We start from the raw sequence: 19,964 nt of genomic DNA on the forward strand, positions 1-19,964 counted from the left end.
GTCAGAACCCGTGAGAAAAACCGGTTTGAACATTCCACGGCCATCAGAGAATGCTGAATGAAGGGCAGAGGAAACAGGAAACTAGAAGCCATGTAGATGATGATGAGGAGAAGCATTGGGAGGGGAATCAGGAAAATACTTCTGCACATGGTGTTTATATAAACGCCATTTGCTTAATACTGTCTGCCACCACAGTTGACACTTGTTTTGGGGGGTGTCAGCAGCTGCTGCTCTCATCCCAACTTGGTAAACCCCAGGCTGTATCAAAAAGGATTAAACAGCTGAGTGGAGGCTTTCCAGTTCAAATGTGGCAAACTGACGAAGAAGCAGCTCCGGTTTCCCCCGATTGGTAACGGAAACCAGACGGGAACGGTGTTTATCTAGTAAGTATCATCATCATCATCATCATCCTCCTCCTCCTGAGGTGGGCCAGCGCTCTAAAAGTGGGCTGTAATGTACGAACTTATCAGACTCCTTCCTGATTATCAGCACCGTCTACTGGACGTATATTCTGTGTTTTAAATGACTGCTGGTGTTTGAGCTTCAGACTAAGAGTGACATACAAAGAAGGCAGGTGAAGTAATAAATACTTTATTTTCATGTTAGTATTAAAAATGCAGTCATGTGCAGGGCACGGTGTCTCCTCTGGGCTGCTTCATGTGTGTGACAGACATTGATCCTACTTAAATAGTATTATGTACAGCACTTAAAATCTGTTCAAGAAATGTCCACCAAAAAAAAAAGGAAAAAAAAGTAGTCGTTGTGAGTTGTTTATCGGCCGCCTCCATTGGCTGCTCCGCCTCCTCCACCTGATTGGTCCTGAGCTCCAGACATCATGAGGAAGAGGACGAGGGGCACGATGTACATCCACTGGAGAGGACAAGAAAAAGGATGAAAAATAACCGACAAACGATCATCATCAACAAATTCAAAACAGTGATCAGAAATCAGCCCCAGATTGGTCATCCCAGATTAGCTTCTACTAATGTTCTGAGCAGAAGAATAAGTTAAATGTGGGTGAGAAAGTAAAAGAACAAACAGGAGAAACCTCAGGGTCAACACCAAACACATCCTACGTTCACATAGTTAAGATTTAGGATGTCTCCATGGTTGAGGCTTCCTCACATACAGGATTTGGATTTAAGGACCGAATCATATTTGGCATTGAACCTGGAAAAAACCATCAAAGAGGTGGAAACGAGGGAACAAGTGGGAAACAAAGTGCAGGTTTTCAGTTAGTCGTGTTGCTTACAAGTTAAAAAGATCAAGTTGGCAGAGGAAGGGAGGAAGGAAGGGCAGAAAAAGCCACAAGTAAGAAAACAGTACTTCAGTGGGAATCAGCTCTGCTCTCTGCCGCCCCCTGCTGGGGGCTGTGCTGAATTGGTGATCATGAGGAAGATTGCACCTCCCAGAATCAAATACCACTGCAACAACACAGCACAGCACCAAGTCAACACACTGACACTGGACGCCGCACAGCACAGTCAACACGGGTTATAAATACATAAAGAAATCAATAAAAGAGCTCAGCCGAGCCAGACGTGGGGACACAAGAAAGAAGGTTTCACAAACACGGAGCTGATCCCCCCTTTTGGGCCCAGGACCACCTAATAAACAGGAAGGGGGGGGGGGGGGGGGGGTTTCTCCAACTACATCAGACTGTGAGGGAATAGATCGATGTAACCATCAGTTGAAAAATGTTATAATTTGAAACAAAAATGTTTAAAATTGCAAATCAAATGATGTCTGCTATTGGGGATGTGAAGCCTGGTGCTATGAAGGAGGAGCCTCGATATGAACAGATGAGTGCAGGGATTCTTTGTCTCATAGGACATGAAAAGGACACAAAACAGACAGGAAATGTTGAACCAATTTTCAGCCACAAATAATGGTGAAAAAGAAGGAAAAAAACCCCTGATGAGCCCCAATTACTACATTTAATATGTGCTGCATGTAAAGAAAGAGTGATGAAGCAAAAAAAGAAAGAAGAGCTTGATAAGCATTATAATGTGTCCATAGGAGTCATTCCATTAACTATAAGAGCCATTTCAATTCAATCATCAGAGCCCAATTACCAAAGGCAGAGAGTCTTTAGGCTCAGCCTTCTGGCCTCATCAGCTCTCAGCACTTACGTATTTAGCAAAGAAAGACTTCTGCTCTTGTGGATTCTTCCCTTTCTTCTCAGTTTCCTGTTCCATGCGTTCAAGGAACAGAGCCGTCTCAGGTCTGGAAAAAAGAAAAAGGAGAGCGATTAGCATTCTATCTCAACCCCAAACAGAAAGTGCATGTGAAAGGCAGAGCGGGTGCAGACAGACTTGTTCTACCAACAGAGGGAATCTATGTAAAGCTGCTGCACCAAAGCAAATAGAAGTGCTATATACATCTAGGGCTAATAAGTCAGAAATAGAAAGATCCCTTCAATCACACCTTACCCTTGTTCAGAGATGGCTGTTATGTAACAAACTCATTTTAAATCAAAATAAATCATGCAGTATGTTATTTGGTACCAGACAAGGCCTTGGTAACTCTGTTGATTTGATCATTTAATGAGGAATCACCACTGAAACAAGTAGTGAGCTGTAAATATCTTGGTGTTTGGCTCGACCCAACTCTTTCATTTAAGCAGCATATTGAGACCATTTCTAAAACACTCAGCTGTAATCTTGCTATTCTTTACCGTCATATAAACTGTTTCACCTTTCAGATGAGAAAAATAATTGTTTCTCAACTATTACTTCCTATATTGGATCATGCTGATATTGTATATCAGAATACATTTGAGGTACATCTTAAATCCCTCAATGTCATTTATAATAGTCTTTGCAGATTTATTTTAAGGTGTCCATATCTAACTCACCACTGTTCTATGTACCAAACACTAAACTGGTTATCCCCCCATGCTGGAAGATGCTACCACTGGTTCCAGTTCATCTTTAAATGCATCCATTTCAACTACCGTTCTTATTTAAAACAATCCCTGTTACCATACACACCCTCATACCCACTAAGACATATTCAGCAACCCTTTTTCTTTATCCCAAGAACCAACAAAGAAATTAAATGTAAAGCTCCTTCTGACTGGAACACCCTGCCTAGTTCCATAAGAACTATTAGCTCATTTCGTCTATTTAAAAATACCTTATAAAACCATGTACCTGTTACTAGTGTTAGAATCTGGGAGCTCCTCCTATCATCTGTGTGTGATTATCTGACATGGCCATTGTACTTATGTGTTATTGTGTTGCATAGTGCAACAGTCTTGTATTATATTGTGTCACAATGCCATGAAAGTAGTGTTGATGGTGTGTATTGGTGTGTGTTGTGTGGTAGGTGGTGTATATGTATATAACTGCAGCAGGTGGGGATGGAGGGGTTTTGGGATTGGTGTCTGGTTAGGTGGGTTGATGAGAGCCTCTATGTTTCTATGTATGTTATGTCTGTTGCTGTAACGATGTCTTGTCTTGTATTATATGTTGGACCCCCTTGAAAATGAGATGATTGTTCATCTCAAGGGGTTATCCACAAATAAACTTCAAACTTCAAATAGAAGTGAATCAAAGAGATGTGAGGAAGCTCCCTGAGAGGATTTCACTAATACTACTCTAATATTCTAACACTAAGACTCCAGACAGACACTGATGGAGATGCTAACAACGTGCTACCATGAGCACTCAGGCAGTGGAGATCGGAAGGATGTCTGACCCCGGTGCGTTGATGGGAGCCATGATGCCGAGCGTGGTGTTGAAGACCTCGAGATCGACTTCATCCTCGACCTCGGTGCCCCTGCAGGCTCCGGGTAGTGTTACTATGGAGACGCCGATGAGGTGCCCGGAGACGTCGGTGTGGAGGGAGATGACGTCGCTCAGGTGGGACTCGATCATGGCACACTGGGGATCAGAGTCCAATAAAGCTTTATATGATCTATATCACACACATTTAAGAAAGCCTGTAATCTCAATTCACTCAGATTGGTTAGATATTTCTGATTTCACACAAGTCGTAATTCACTTTTATTCTCACACATTTCGCTCTAAAATAGAAGTCTGAAATTATTTATTTTTTGCATCAAAATGCTAATGATGAAAACAACAACATCGGCTGGCTGTCGAATAAAAAAAACGTTACGCTCCACCAGAGTGGAAAATTGTTTGGCTCACCAAAACATAGACGCTCGACGGTTCAGTCAAAAAGATATCATCATCAACCATAACAAAAGAGGAATTCAAATGTATATCTGGAGGAAAATCTTCACTCAAACTTTAATAATTTAGGGATCCAGTTGTTAAAAGAAGTTCCTTTCGAAAAAAAAAAGAAAAAGAAAAACAGTATTTTAACCCTTTTAGATAAATTGGCTTTTATATTAAAAAGGCACTGAAACAGCCAACAATTTTACACTTTAACTAAAAACACATAAAACAGTAAAACATATGTGAGATCATATCACACTCAGAAAATTAGAAATACACTGATGAAACTACGAAGTACTTACGGCTCTGACAAATCCGGTGAGGTAACCTTCCATCTGTCGCTCTGTCTGTCTGTCTGCCTGCAGCAAAACGCGAGGCACCCGAACCCTGTACAGCCCGTCCACTGCAGCCACTTCCTGTGGTACCAAACAGTTAGACAAGCAGGTGTTTTAGGTCCTTCAGCCCTTTGGTTGTATCCTTGAAAACGCAGCATACCTCACCTTCAGTTTGGTTCTGTCTTCCTCCGACAGCTGGCTCTGAGTCAGTGAGACGCTGGGCTCCCGTCCAGCTCTCAGCACGAGGGATCCTCGCACTCGAAATTTGGCTACATCATCTGTAGGACGACGTCAGAGAGTCACAGCAGAGCAGGTAGCAGGAATGAAGAAGTGAACACACGGCCCGGCCAGTTCAGCACAGCTGATGCTGGGACTTTGGAAATCATGAGCGTGCTCTAGTGCCGATCTAAATCAGGCCTGAACACATTGTTGTTTACTGCAGCTTTTTCATACGTGCACAATATAGCTGGTTTATTGTTTTTTAAAACGCAATTGTCCTGTTTATTCTACACGTATTTTAAAATGATGATATCCTTTGCAAATAATGCATTTCTCTGCCTCTGTAAAGCACTTTAAATTGCCTTGTATATGAATGGTTTATGATACTGTAAATAACATTTAACTGAATATTTAATAACATTAATAATGGCTGAATGGGATACGTAATGCAACTGAGCCATGTTTTCATTACACCTGTGCTTTTCCTGCTATGCCAAGTCTGCTCCATCTACATTTAAAGTGTAGCTGGTTTATTGTTTCTAATGTCTTTTACAGGTTTTTATTCTATCCTAAAGTCACTTATTGTTTTCATTCTATATTAATTGTAATAAACACACACACACACACACACACACACACACACACACACACACACACACACACACACACACACACACACACACACACACGCGTGTTGAACCACGTAACTCAACGGTTATCGATAGGTGAAACGAGACTAAATTGGCAGTTTTTTGAATGAAGTCTGGTGTGTTAGCTTTCTCCTCTCGGATGTGCTGTTAGCGCTGCTAGCACAGAGCTAGCAGTGTTAGCCCATCGGCATTAGCAGTGACGTAATATACGCTTATTACAATAATATTAAACACTTTCTCACCAACTTCAAATGAGTGTTCGAGAGGCACGGAGAAACCGCCGAATTCCGTCTCCATGCCATCGCCAACCTGATAATAGAAATAAGAGAATATACCGTTATCACGCAGCGGAGCGAAGCTAATGCTAACGGACTAGCTAGCAGGTGCAGCTTCCGCTCATCCGCATTAAAACCCGGGTTTAAATTAACACATTTTAACTTAGACTACAACTTACCCTTCGGCCGTTATTACAACACACAAAATCCACGCATGCGACAAACAAAACAGTAGCAACAACTGCGATTTTTAACGTTCGAGGACGAGCCATTGCGACAGAAATAGGTAACCGGAAGCCGGTGTCAAGCGTACAACGTTTCCGGAGCGTACTTTCACAATAAAAGTCTCTGAAATACGGTAGTTTATTATGTTTTTAGGCGAAAACGCACAACTGGAACACATCATTACAATGAATTGATTTCCTTTCAAATTTGACCTGAACATGCAGAGTAATTATTTGAGTTTCAACAGACTAAAGCTACTCCAACGCACACGCACACATTTTTTTGTTGTTGTTGCGCGTCCTGAGCTATTTAAGGTATATGTGCTGACCTAGTTCGCGTGCATGTTGTTTATTCATACCACTCAGTTTATGTCAACCCACTTTATTTTTCACCTCGTCAGTTCCTGAACATGTCAGCGCTGCTGGAACAGCTTCGTCCATGAGTTTGTATTTTTAGAATTTCTTTGAGTTAACAGTAGTTTCCTGTTGACAATGTGCTGCTAATGAACGTGTGTGTCTGCGGTCTTGTAACAGGTCAGAAGCATCTTTTTGTGTTTTCTGGCAAAGGTTATGATGACTGTTTTGGTCTAAATGTCAGCTCAGTGTCTCTGTGTTTAAACTGAAGCAGAGAAGGTTGTAAGAGTTTTAATATCCGTCAGCCCAAAGACAATGTGACAAATACACCATTCCATTCTCCTTCCCAAACAAGATCAACTGAAGATCTGACACCCTTTGATTGTGTATGCAGTGACACATAGAGGCCAGCAGAGGCTGCTAACAGACCAGATAAGACCCTCGACCCTACTCTCACCCCCCCCCCCCCCCCCACGCCTCTAAAAGTGCCATTTTATCAGCTGAATAATACATAGTTATGTCCTGTGATGAAGAGGGTTGTTCGTGAGTGTAATTTCTTTAGTCAGCATTCTGTATTCTTGTTGTTTAATTTACCTAAAGGTCCATTTAAAAGGAGTGAAACCTGAGTCATCACCACAAAAAAAACAAAAAACAAACTGCAGTTGCATTTATGAAGACCAACATCGTCTCATAGTATAGTGCCTTCAGCTGGGACGGCCTGCTGCTACCAGAACGACCTTGCTACGACCTTTACTTAACATCGAGGGTTAGTCGAATATTCTTTCCCAAAAACGGGACCAAAATAATGGAAAAAAGTCTGCTGAAATAAATGAATTTATCAACAGAGATAAACCAACTAATATTGCAGAAATGAGAGCAAAAAGTTCTGTCAACTGATACCAAGAAAGATCAATTTATTCACGCTAAAAAAACATTTCACTTAAGTTCAGTTCATGTTTTAAATGTTTCAGAAATAAAGACCCCACTGTAAACTGGTATTTTACATGATATTTCAACAATAATGACTCAACTTTGACTTGGTGAAGTTGTACTGTCCACAAGTAGTAATATCGAGGTTCTCTTGTAGAAAAAAATAAGATTTTTGAAAGTTGTGAATGGATTTAGAATCGTGTAGGGTAAGAATGGGTCTTTACATGAATTGATCTCTTCCCACCACTCTGAAGCTCCGAGACTCGCTGCCCGTTTCATGGCAGCGGCTCGGGCCTCGTTTGTTCGCTGCGTTCCCTGAGCTCAACGGGTTCAGCAGGATGGGCTCCGATATGTGGCACCTCCAGACCAGAATTCATGGATCGTTGTTCTCGTCCTCTCCTGCATGATCTCACTTTCTAATTTGAGTTTGCGGTTGCCAGATCCCTGTTTAACGGTCCAAGGGCCACCGAAGGGGGGGCTGCCTGCCTATGACTCCACTTCTCTGGGGGTTTCAGGCCAGATGAGCCCCGGAACTTGGGAGTGTCAAAAGAGAGACGCGGAGGCAGGTTTCTGCCAAATGTGATTGATGTGATTTATTTCTCAACGCTTGTTCCTTCGCTGAGGAGTTCTGCTGACATGCGAGAAAAAACCTCACGAGTGAAAGGCATCCATCATTTTAAACTTTATGCATCAAAGTGCTGAGAAGAAGTTTTGAATCCAGTGTTTAATCCTGAGCGACTTTGTCAGGGGAGTGGTACCTTCTTCCAGCTGCAGAAACCAGATTTGATGGGAAGTCCTCGATGAGGTCAAAAACCCCTTTTCCACACGTCCTGAAGGTCTTTTTGAGGCCGCTAATACGAGATCGACCATTAAACATGTTTAAAAAACAACTATTCCCTACAAAAGGTTTTACACATTACATTGCACTTGCCTGAATATCTCTTGTAATTCTCACTTTTTCATGTTTTCGTTACATAATTGTTATCAAATGACTGTGTGCATGTAGCTCCTGTTTGAAGGTGGGGTCCTGGAGGGGGGGGGGGTCCTGGATGTGGGGTCCCTGGAGATATACATATATATATATATATATATATATATATATATATATATGGTGACTGAGGCATGCGATTCCCTCGGGGCTGCCTTTGAAACTATGCCGGCCTATACGTCTGTGTTCCCCTCAGTGGGACGGCACATTACTCCCCGTCACCTAAACAACGGCGTCACCTTACTATTCTTAGGCAAATATGGAAGCATGTATATTTCTACGAAGCGACGACGGGACATTTTGAAGGAAGACGTCGTCGCATCCTGTTAAAAATGGAGCGTCGTGAAAAATGAGAAAAGAAAGTCAACAAAATGTTTTGAGGTTAATCCCTGAAATATCCGTTACTCCTTTTGCATTGATGGAGGTCTTCATTAATGTTGGCCACCGATCAGACGAATCAACTACTTCACAGAATGAATAACCGTTACTTCAACAGAGATTTCTGCGTCTGGAATGAAATCTGAATAATACCGTTTTGAAATGAACAATCCGAGTCGACATAAACCCCAAATTGTTCTTCATATATCAAACCAGAATTCTTGGGTTTGCTCCCAGATAATAAGGAGTTTTATCAGCATATCTCATCAATACTCTACAGATGATCTTTAATTATACATCCCTTCCGTTTTTAACCCTCACGGCTGCTGAGGTGCCATTAAAAGTGGATGATCATTTTCTACAGTTTACTGCTGATAGAAACAGGAGAGTCTTCTTTCCTTCGCCTCATCTGTGAAATGAATCTGATAAATAGTCGTCAGGCTCTTCCTCTGATGACCATGTAAAGTGTGAAGGCCTGTTTTGTCTGAAGCTACGATGGAGACAAATGATTGCTCCTTCTATTTTATCCCGTCTTTGTAACTCCCTCTTCATCTGTCTCAGGTGGAGCCCTTTAAACCGGCTCCCCATCAAATTCACCGTCCAACTGAAGGTCAGCTGCTTATATTAGACCTCCACCTGCAGGTCTAGGTCTCTAAGGTCTTATGATCAGGGTGGTTGGTCCTGCTCCAGACTCAGGGAGACTCTGGGACTCTGATGGACGTGTGATCCAGGCCTGGTGGCTCAAATGATCAGGGTACCCTCTGGCCTTCAATGACAAAATGTCATTCAAAGAGACTCACAAGGAAGAGACAAAGACACATACGATGACTACAAAGAGACACAAAACAACTACAAAGAGACACAAAACAACTACAAAGAGACACAAAACAACTACAAAGAGACACAAAACAACTACAAAGAGACACAAAACAACTACAAAGAGACACAAGCGGCTGCAAAAAGACGCTTCACAGCTGTAATGAAGGTGGTCATCTTTAAAAAACAATCAATTCAATTCAATTCAATTTTATTTATAGTGTCACATCACAACAGAAGTCATCTCAGGACACTTAACACATTGAGCAGGACTAGAATACGCTCAAAATTTCAAATTCCCAACATCACCCAGGGGCGTTACAGCGACAGTGGCGAGAAAAAACTGCCTTAATAGGCTTTTAGGCAGAAATCTGGTGCAGCCCAGGCCCTTGGGTTCTAACCTTGGTGTTGGTAGTCTGGTAGTAGTAGCATTAACAGTAGTGGTGGCATTAACAGAAGCACAGACTCTCATCAGACTCTCTTTATGTTTTTCATGGTGAAGTACTTTGTGACGCTACATATATAACTCTTACCTTTGAGCATTGAGTTGGCCCAAATCAGGCTGGCTATTAACAAAGATGGCCTGAATGTTTGATCAACATTGATGCAATGTTTACATTGTAGGTGAATCTATAACTAAGGAAGCGGCCTGCTGTCGTGTACCGTGTGTGGTGATGGGAAGGCTGCTGTGAAGGTGGACAGGACCTGCTTCAGGGGGCTTAACGTGTATTTCAGCGAGGCTTAACTAATGCAAGCGTTAAATAACTCTGGTGTCATCCTGTACCGCGGATCACTGGATCATGCAGGACACCTATAGTTAGTCTCCTAAATCCACAATACACGTATGATCTGAGCCTGTTCAAAGTCACGGGACATTAAACAGGACCGCGGACGAGCTGCTAGAAAAATAAATCAGCTTTAGCAGAAACGTTGAGTTAGAATCTACAGTAGGTCGACCAGACTCAAGGAGCTTTTATGTCCTGTTCAAACGGCCCTCCGTAATCTTCCTCGAGGGTATTTTGTTCTCCTTGAACATCAGAATCTCAAGTTGCACTCGCCTTAAATAGCCGCTCTTCAATCTCTGCCTCACTTTCTGACCAAATTAAAGTCTCAAAGAATGTTTATTGTTATAGCCAAGGTTACGGCAGCAAGCGGGCGATTTGGGCAGCGAGGAAAACGAGTGCAGAATTCAGAAAAGAGGGGATGAATGGGAAGCCAAAAAACTGCTTACATGCATAATTACGTTTATAAAACGAGCTTCAGGCTGCTTTTTGGAATCAGAGGATAAAAACACAATATTAAATCTACTGTTATTTATGCCACCACACATGGGACGCCTGTGTGTGTGTGTGTGTGTGTGTGTGTGTGTGTGTGTGTGGGTCGGGGAGTTTATTCCTCTCCAGGAATTCCTCGGGTCACCGACCTCCTTCCACTGTCTTTGACCTTGCTCCTCGCCGCCCTGCAGTGGGCCTTCGTCGCCATAAAAGAACCGCGTTGACAGCTCGCCGGAGAACAAATGGGATTGTCCGAGAGGAACGCACGGCTGCTGTTTCCTCAAAGAGAGTTAATTTTACTTTCACTGTGTTTCCTTCAACCTGACCCTCCTCTGGTGTTCATTTCTCTTTCAACCCTCATTTCAAGCTTCAACTAATCATTTAAACTCCAAATCAATTCAATCATCAATCTGATTTGCAGGGGGGGGGGTCTCTATAGGCCAATAGGGGGTCCCTCCACCGGGTCTCCATAAGCCAATAGGGGGTCCCTCCACCGGGTCTCTATAGGCCAATAGGGGGTCCCTCCACCGGGTCTCTATAGGCCAATAGGGGGTCCCTCCACCGGGTCTCTATAGGCCAATAGGGGGTCCCTCCACCGGGTCTCCATAGGCCAATAGGGGGTCCTTGGCCTGAAAAGACTGAAGACCTCTGGTATATCAGGCTCGACAGGCCAATAAATAACGTCAACACGAATCACGACATTCAACACGTCCAACAGGAAACATACGAGTGGCTTCGACCTGCTCCTGCTTTGCTCCATCAAATTGTCAGTCAGGACCGATTAGCGTCAGCCGGCCGTCTCCGAACCTTTCCCAGTTTAATGAGCTGGCAGGTCCCCCCCCCCCCCACACCTCAAGGGGGCCGGACCTTTTCTAATGGGGTCTTCCTTCTGCTCCTCAAAGCTCTGCAGCTCCTGCCAAAGGTTTCAAGTGACAGCCTCCTTGTCCCACTCTGTGTTTTTTTGTGGCGTGTGTGTAGTCAGGGGGGGGGGGGGGGTTGAGTTGATAAAAAAGCGATGAGGGAGGAAGTGCAGGCAGATCCACAGACAAGGAGGGAGGAAGCCACTCTGAGAGGAACCACTATAAACATGCCTGAGCCCCAGAAGCCAGGTAAGCTGGTCCAGCCTGCAGGATTATAAGCTTCTTCATTAACAAGAGACTCGTTAGTATGTACGTCCTTAATAGTCCTCCTTAATAAGGCAACACTCAGATGTCTTCCTGCAGGATTATAAGCTTCTACATTATCAAGAGACTCTGGTTAGCATGTTCGTCTTTTATAGTCCTCTCCTAAATAAGGCAACACCAGGATGCTTTATCTCTCACTCAGATGTTGATGAAGCTGTTAAACACGACTCAGTAATCCGGCGTGAGTTTTCATGAGCTGGTGACAAGCTCACGTCTTCATCGAGTCCTTTCTCTACTCTCAGTTCTGCAGCTGCCGTCGGACCGTCTTTTATTTCAGCATGTTTAAAGAGTAAAACATGATCGGGTTCAGGATTTCTTATGACTTGATCAATTATGGAATAATAATAACAGCTTTGTAAAGGGCTGATGATGTTTGAACTGGAGTAATTCAACGATGCTAAAAATGAGCAGGACGACGTTGAGCTATAAACCTTTAGGAATGAAAACGCCTCCCGTTGCTCCAGCGGCGTGGAACCCAAGCACACTGATGTGTGACATCACGGCGGTACGCGTCGTAATGTTGGCGTCCGTCTGAAACATGCCTCGTTGTCAGCGGTAACCTCAGAGGACCACATCAGCTGTTCAGGCTTCAAACACGGGGAAGGAGAGCAGGAGGAGGAGGAGGAGAGGAGGGGGAGAGGAGGAGGAGAGGAGGAGGAGGAGGAGGGAGTGAACGGAGGAGGAGGGAGTGAAGGGAGGAAAAGAGGAGGGGGAGAGGAGGAGGAGGAGGGAGTGAAGGGAGGAAAAGGAGAGGAGGAGGAGGAGGGAGTGAAGGGAGGAGGAGAGGAGGGGGAGAGGAGGGGGAGAGGAGGAGGAGAGGAGGAGGAGGAGGAGGGAGTGAACGGAGGAGGAGGGAGTGAAGGGAGGAAAAGAGGAGGGGGAGAGGAGGAGGAGGAGGGAGTGAAGGGAGGAGGAGAGGAGGGGGAGAGGAGGGGGAGGAGGGAGTGAAGGGAGGTGGAGAGGAGGGGGAGAGGAGGGGGAGGAGGGAGTGAAGGGAGGAGGAGAGGAGGGGGAGAGGAGGGGGAGGAGGAGGGAGTGAAGGGAGGAGGAGAGGAGGAGGGAGGAGGAGGAGGAGGGAGTGAAGGGAGGAGGAGGGAGGAGGAGGAGGGAGTGAAGGGAGGAGGAGAGGAGGGGGAGAGGAGGGAGTGAAGGGAGGAGGAGAGGAGGAGGGAGGAGGAGGAGGAGGAGGGACTGAAGGGAGGAGAAGAGGAGGGGGAGAGGGGGAGGGAGTGAAGGGAGGAGGAGAGGAGGAGGAGAGGAGGAGGAGGGAGTGAAGGGAGGAGGAGAGGAGGGGGAGAGGAGGTAACAGATAAAGAACAGGAGAGAGGGGGAGGAGGAGGGAGTAAAGGCAGGAGGAGAGGAGGGAGTGAGGGAGACGAGGGAGGAGAGGAGGGGGTGAAGGCAGGAGAGGAGGAAAGGAGGAGAGGAGGGAGAAGAGGAGGTAACAGATAAAGAGCAGGAGAGAGGAGGAGGAACTATCTCTGCCCCTCACACATCTAATCTGTCTGACCCTGATTGGCTCCCTCGTTCCGTAACGCCGTCTCCTCCGCCGGCGTCCGTCTCTCCTCGCCGATCTGCAGGAAGTCCTCCGTATGGCTCGTATTCCTTCTTTTCTCCTTCTTGAGGATTTCAGCCGAGGCGTCACATCCTCCGTCATGAGCTGATAGAGATCCATCTTTTCTGCTTCTGGAATAATATTCAAACTCAGATAAAATCAAAAGTATATTTCGTTATGACAAAAAAGTGCACGTTTAGGAGACGCATGTCAGTGTATCGTCGAAGCATCTGATTGGACAGAAATCAGAGATCCCTTTTGATTGGCAGTAATTAGAGATATCGTACCGATCCGGCGCCCTGACATCACACGTATCGTGTTCCCACACCACATTAGGAGCTTCTCCCAGTTTCCAACCCCATCCCACATGGTTGGCCCTCCACTGAACTTCATCCCACCAGCCTTCCTTCTGGCCCTGTCTGTCAGCTGGTCACAGCTCATGTGACTCCCCCCCATGGCGTGCTGCTCTCCCCGCTAAAGGCCGCCGTGGCACTCAAGAAGGCGTGGGGGATCAGGAGGAAGCATGCGTCCCAATAAACAGCCACGAGAATAGTCCTGAGGCGTCCTGAGGAAGGGAGCGGCGCCTCGGAGAGCGGAGGAGTAGCGTCTGGTTGACCCGTTCAAATACATAAAAGCATAAACAGACCCGGCTATCCATTATGGACTCATGAACCAAATTATAACCAGATAATTAGACGTCGTACACGTCAAATGATAATGAATGAATATAATCCAATACAATTACTGTTACAATTACCTGTTAAAACTTAATCAGTAATCAGAATCACAATAGAAAATAATCTAGTAATCGGATTTCATTTTTTAGTCTGAGAAGTGGAAGAGGGGAACGACATCACAGTTTTGCCTCCCAGCCGTGAAGAACGCCGTCATCATCGTTCCGGGACATGAATCATTTGAATTTGAAATTTGAAGCGGTTCACACAATTCCTACGAACCATCTTTCTTTTTTCCACGACAACAATAATCCTCTCAGGGGCCAACATCTGTCCCGAAGCACATCTGTGAAGGAAATCACTCTTCATTTGAATCCCCATCTATACCACCACCACCACCGCCACCGCCACCACCATCGCCACCACCACCGCCACCACCATCGCCACCACCACCACCATCGTCACCGCCACCACCACCGCCACCACCACCACCGGCATCGCCACCACCTCCACCATCGCCATCACCACCACCATCGTCACCGCCACCGCCACCACCACCGCCACCACCACCGCCGGCATCGCCACCACCATCGCCACCGCCACCACCACCACCACCATCGTCACCGCCACCACCACCGCCACCACCACCACCGGCATCGCCACCACCTCCACCATCGCCATCACCACCACCATCGTCACCGCCACCGCCACCACCACCGCCACCGCCACCACCATCGCCACCACCACCACCATCGCCATCGCCACCGCCACCACCATCGCCACCGCCACCACCACCACCACCGCCACCACCACCACCATCGCCATCGCCACCGCCACCGCCGCCGCCGCCGCCGCCGCCACCGCCATCGCCACCGCCACCGCCACCGCCACCGCCACCGCCACCGCCACCGCCATCGCCACCGCCACCGCCACCGCCACCGCCACCACCACCATCGCCACCGCCACTGCCACCGCCACTGCCACCGCCACCACCTCCACCATCGCCACCACCACCACCATCGCCACCACCACCACCACCATCGCCATCACCACCACCATCGCCACCACCACCACCACCATCGCCATCACCACCACCATCGCCACCACCACCACCATCGTCACCGCCACCCACCGCCACCGCCACCACCACCATCGCCATCACCACCACCATCGCCACCACCACCACCATCGTCACCGCCACCCATCGCCACCACCACCACCACCATCGCCACCACCTCCACCATCGCCACCACCACCACCATCGCCACCACCACCACCACCATCGCCATCACCACCACCATCGCCACCACCACCACCATCGCCACCACCACCACCACCATCGCCATCACCACCACCATCGCCACCACCACCACCATCGTCACCGCCACCCACCGCCACCGCCACCGCCACCGCCGGCATCGCCACCCACCACCACCGCCATCACCATCGCCACCGCCACTGCCATCTTCCTATCACCCCTATCGTGGCTAGAAGGAGAGTCCCAACCCCCCACAATCTGCCCGTCTCACCACCGGTCCAGTGTAGCATTACCTCATACCGAGACTTCCATCCCCCCACAGGCGTGATGGATTACAGACAGATGCAGAGTCAAAGCGGCTTCGCTGTGAAGTCCGACAGCACAAGACGTGTGAGACGTGAACCGAGACCTCGTAGGTCATTAACAAAGTGCCTCGAAACGCCGCGCGGCGCCTCGTTCTCAGATCTTCCTCCGTGACTCGGAGGCCTCGGCCGAGCTGAGCGCCGGCTGCGAGACAAACAGGAAATGAATGGGAAGCTGAAGTGGCTGACAGCTTAATACGGCGTTTAAAGACCGCCTTTTGTTTACCGAACAACACAGATTCCTCATCCCTAAATTAGAGTTGCATTTGGCGAACGTCGAGACCGCTTCATTCGCATAATAACAATTCATTAAAATGGTCGAGTTTACAGCACTGCCGTAAAAATCTAATCTTCAGGCTCGCGCCCCCTTTTTTATTCCTCTTCCGACCCTATTACCCAAGCCTTCCTCCCTCGCTCATACATAAATCTCCCTCCTCACAGGGAGGGAGGAGGGAGGAGGGGGGAGGACGACATCACGCTGGAATCCAAACAAGCCATAATTCTTCTCATCATCACGGCTGTAGCCGTTATATATACGGCCCTCCCATCCCTTGCATTCCCTCGGCGGGCTCGGCTTCCTGATCCCTCAGTCCTCGCCACAACAGGCCTGATGCAGGACACATAACGGAGGCGTCAACACCTCCAGCTCCCCTTCTCAACCAGCACACACATCATTAGTGACTCTTTGTAGAGAGGATCTCCATGAAACACAGGATTACCACCAAAAATACCCCTTTATCAAAAGACACATTAGCATCGGAGGCTGCAGGAAAAAAAGCTAAATGATCACATTTCAGACTTTCATAAACAGTAATGAGCTTGTTTGTCTGACGTTTTATCACCTGAACCCCAAATCAATCCTTCAGAGATGATTCCCTGCACCCTCATCTGTAATCAACCTTTTGAACATTTGAATTATAGGCTGAAACATGATAATAATGTGTCAGCAAAAAAGAAAAGGTTTAATCCACACAGGATCGAAACAGAGCAGAAGAGTTTTATACACTTCTGAAGCTTAACTTGGAGTTCATGAGGAAGAAAAATCCTTTAAAATATTTAAAATATTCCTCCCCCTCCCTCCATAGTGAAGCTCAGCAGCCAAAAACACAAAGTAGGTCATCCAAATATGCAACACGTCTCCTGTTCAACTCTGGTCAGTGGGTTTGAAGCTGGGAGTCTGGTATTTTTATAGTTAACGACAACCATCACTAATCTGCATGTCAAACTACTATTTAATCTGGATTATTTCATCAGAATCACACTGTGGCTTTAAGGGGAACCCTTTTTTAAGGGCTATGACTGCCGGCAAATATACCATCAATACATTTTAAAATTCATACGGAGAAAATTCATTCCGGGACCAAAAAAAAGCATTTACTGTTGCATCGTTATTTATAATTAAAAAAACAACGCACAGCCATTAGTTAGCGTTAGGCTTAAAGTTATTATTAAGGGCGTGGCTGCTGTGAGTGTACTGATTTGGGCTGTTAGCTGCTAACTGTCTGCTCAGCTGTGTCCTCGTCTTTGCCCATTTTTATGAGCAAGTTATTTTATTTATTTGAGGAACCTAAATATACATGGGTAGATATAGCTAACGTTTTTTCCCCGGTCTAGCTGCGTTCCCGACGTCCGTCCGGTACGCGTGAGAATCAGTGGGATCAAAGCTGTCAAAGCAACTCGCCAAACGATTGAGTGATAGCGAGGGCAGCGGCTCAAATGTACCCCGATCTGCCGACAGCACCACTCTTCATCCTCGTCATAAAACGGTGAAACTCCATCAGTCACGCTCTGCCCCCCCCCCCCCGGCAAGGACGGCGTTGCCAAGAGCCAATAATACCACTCACACTCATCCACACACTCGGGGCTTATAAATAGATTGTTTGAATATTAATCCTCTCTTTATGCTCTGCTGTCAATACTCCACCGTTTTGATGATGTACATTTGAATCTTATGCAAATACCAAAACACACAGCAGCAGCAGATGGGCTGCATGCCATCACGGGGCATAATAATAATAATAATAAAAACAACAATAATGATACAAGCTGCTGAAGTGAGATGAAGGAGCTTTTTCAAGGGATTGGGGGTTCCCGGTTGAATAGCACGGCCGGATAAGTGTATAAACTGGAGGTGGATTGGAGGGTTAGCTACTAAAAAAACATCACACCAGAGCAGAACTCACTCTGAAAGGCAGGACGAATCTGATTGGCTGATTTCAACGTGAGTGGGCGGAGACAGGTTCCCAGCTCTGACGGTGAATTCCATAATTAAAATCAACAAATCGAAACAGCTGGTGGCTAAAGGCTCGGTTTAACCTCGGTCAATTTAGTGTTGCACTCTCATAAAGTAAGAAAGATGGAAACTATGATGTCATCGGTGTTATTTTTACTAACTAGCTCGCTCCGGAGGATTATATAAATATACACGGTTGTAAAACGGTTGTAATACATATACGCATATATGTTACACCATTTTTATGAGCCTCTAATCTGGATGGGTAAAATGGGGGGGTGGCCCTTGAAAAATAATCCTCTTACTTTTAATGTGAAAAGAGCAACTCATCGAAATCAAAGTTGCTTCTATGCAAACAAACTTGGATGAACTTTTATGGGATATCAAATACAGGCTGACGTCTGTCTGATTGTTTGAACTGACGTTAAGATGCACATGTTTGTTTTCTTGTACGGTTGAAGCACATTTGATTTATTTTTCTACACCTCGGGGCCTCCCTTCATTCTGCTCGTCTGAATCCCGTATGCCCACAAAATAAACTTTCACATCCAAAGGAAATATTAACGCCACAAGTGGTGCATGGAAGCATTCTTTGAGGTTTCACTCAGACGCCTTTTCACGGCTCCGACTCGCACACATGGCGGAAACACGAGTTCACAGCTTGACCCGCGTTAGCACCCTTGTCTGGCGTGGAGGGGTGTAACGCCGGGGTGCTGAGTAAAAGGGCACCCGGCTGCATTAACGGAGAATAAGCATGTTACCAACCGACCGCCTTGGGTTCAGGCGGCGAGGGAGGCGGCGCCGGCTAGTTAGCACGTCTGCTCACGCCATGGCTTACAGTCACAGACATGCTTAAGTGACTCAATGTATTCTGCAGCATTCAACGTCTCTTAAAGACGCAGCTGCATCGCACCGTTCAGACTAACGAGGAGGACTTCCTGAACCTTTCTGGCCTCGTGCTTCAGGATCCTAATGTTGGGCTCGGCCGGCTCCTTTTGGCTGAACCGAGTGAACAAGCAGGAGACGAACGCAGCAAAGGAAGACGGGGAAATGTCAAGAGAGATTAACCAAGCACATTCCACAGAGGTTACCCTTCAAAAGCAGAACGGGAGGAAGAGTGAGCGAGCGAGGCAGAGACAGCGAGAGAGAGAGAGAGGTTGAGCAAAGAAGTCTTTGTTTTTCAGTATAAAGAGTTTGTGTGCAGATGGGTTTTTTTCTCCGGCGTGTGATAAAATAGTCCACAAACGACATCGTACAGGTTGTGAGTTCTCATTGTGTTAATCTCCGGCACGTGAATTCATTCAGAAATATCCATTTAGCTGCACAGTCTATAGAAGTCTGTAGGAAACAGTGTTGAAAACTACTGTTCCAGAGTATGAGAACATGGTGTGAGTGATTGACCAATGCATTTTGGTAATAATGAACTGAGTAAAATATGTTGTCTTTGGGGTGGTGGGCTTTTATTTTGGTAGGCCACAGTTGGAAGTAACTTCCAACTTGTATGTAGTTTAATAAGTATGTTTCATTAGTGCACAATCACCTGAAAGATTCTACGGTAGCCCAGAACGGACAAACCAAACAATGATATTTTACGTGAGCTGAACCAGCCTGGCCAGCTGACTTGGTTCACTCCCACTCACTCTTATAAGTGCTAAAGCCGTTTCCAGTAGAAAAAGCAGAGAATTCAGCCACTAAAGAGACTGATATTTCCCTCAGGAGGTGGTGGAGACCAAAAACAGAGCTAAAAGACAATATTGGACTGAAATTCGTCAGGTGACACAAACACAAACTCCAAGTGAACGTAAATGATGCCTTGAAAGATAGAAAAGTAGTTCAGTTAATTATCACAGAGCAGCAGGCAGACTGGATGAAAAATGTTTTCTAAGCAGAATTTTGTTTCTGACCTTGTAATTCGCTGCAATACATTTATTTATATAGAGAACATTGCTTTTATCTTCAGCACCTTGAAGATCGGAGGATGCATACATCTTTTATATCCGCCAGAAACAAATCCCCCAACTCAGGCAGCGTTAGTGCTCCGCTCTTTGAAAACGAACACATCCCCATT

General features: G+C 46.2%; 1 protein-coding gene across 2 annotated transcripts; it reads right to left on the reverse strand.

Moving 5' to 3' along the window:
• Positions 1 to 575: 575 nt before the first annotated feature.
• Positions 576 to 5,984, reverse strand: emc10 (ER membrane protein complex subunit 10). Of its 2 annotated transcripts, XM_084037229.1 has the most exons (8): positions 5,846 to 5,984; positions 5,634 to 5,700; positions 4,688 to 4,800; positions 4,490 to 4,603; positions 3,703 to 3,887; positions 2,133 to 2,226; positions 1,327 to 1,424; positions 576 to 870 (listed from the first exon to the last, which is right to left on the reverse strand). In XM_084037229.1, exons 1-7 carry the CDS (start codon positions 5,936 to 5,938, stop codon positions 1,338 to 1,340), a joined length of 753 nt encoding a protein of 250 aa, XP_083893355.1. In that variant the 5' UTR covers positions 5,939 to 5,984; the 3' UTR covers positions 576 to 870; positions 1,327 to 1,337. The 2 variants fall into 2 exon arrangements, with proteins under 2 accessions (XP_083893355.1, XP_083893354.1); XM_084037228.1 differs by lacking the exon at positions 1,327 to 1,424.
• Positions 5,985 to 19,964: the final 13,980 nt, after the last annotated feature.

Source organism: Eutrigla gurnardus (assembly GCF_963514095.1).
Source record: "Eutrigla gurnardus genome assembly, chromosome: 20".
In the NCBI taxonomy this organism is placed as follows: domain Eukaryota; kingdom Metazoa; phylum Chordata; class Actinopteri; order Perciformes; family Triglidae; genus Eutrigla; species Eutrigla gurnardus.

What these genes read in the sequence shown, in the direction of transcription:
- emc10 (XM_084037228.1), bottom strand. Translation starts at nt 5,938, where the DNA reads ATGGCTCGTCCTCGAACGTTAAAAATCGCAGTTGTTGCTACTGTTTTG. An exon ending in GTTGTAATAACGGCCGAAGG is followed by an intron (nt 5,701 to 5,845) that starts GTAAGTTGTAGT and finishes TTCTATTATCAG; the next exon opens with GTTGGCGATGGCATGGAGAC. An exon ending in AGTCTTTCTTTGCTAAATAC is followed by an intron (nt 871 to 2,132) that starts GTAAGTGCTGAG and finishes TGTCCTCTCCAG; the next exon opens with TGGATGTACATCGTGCCCCT.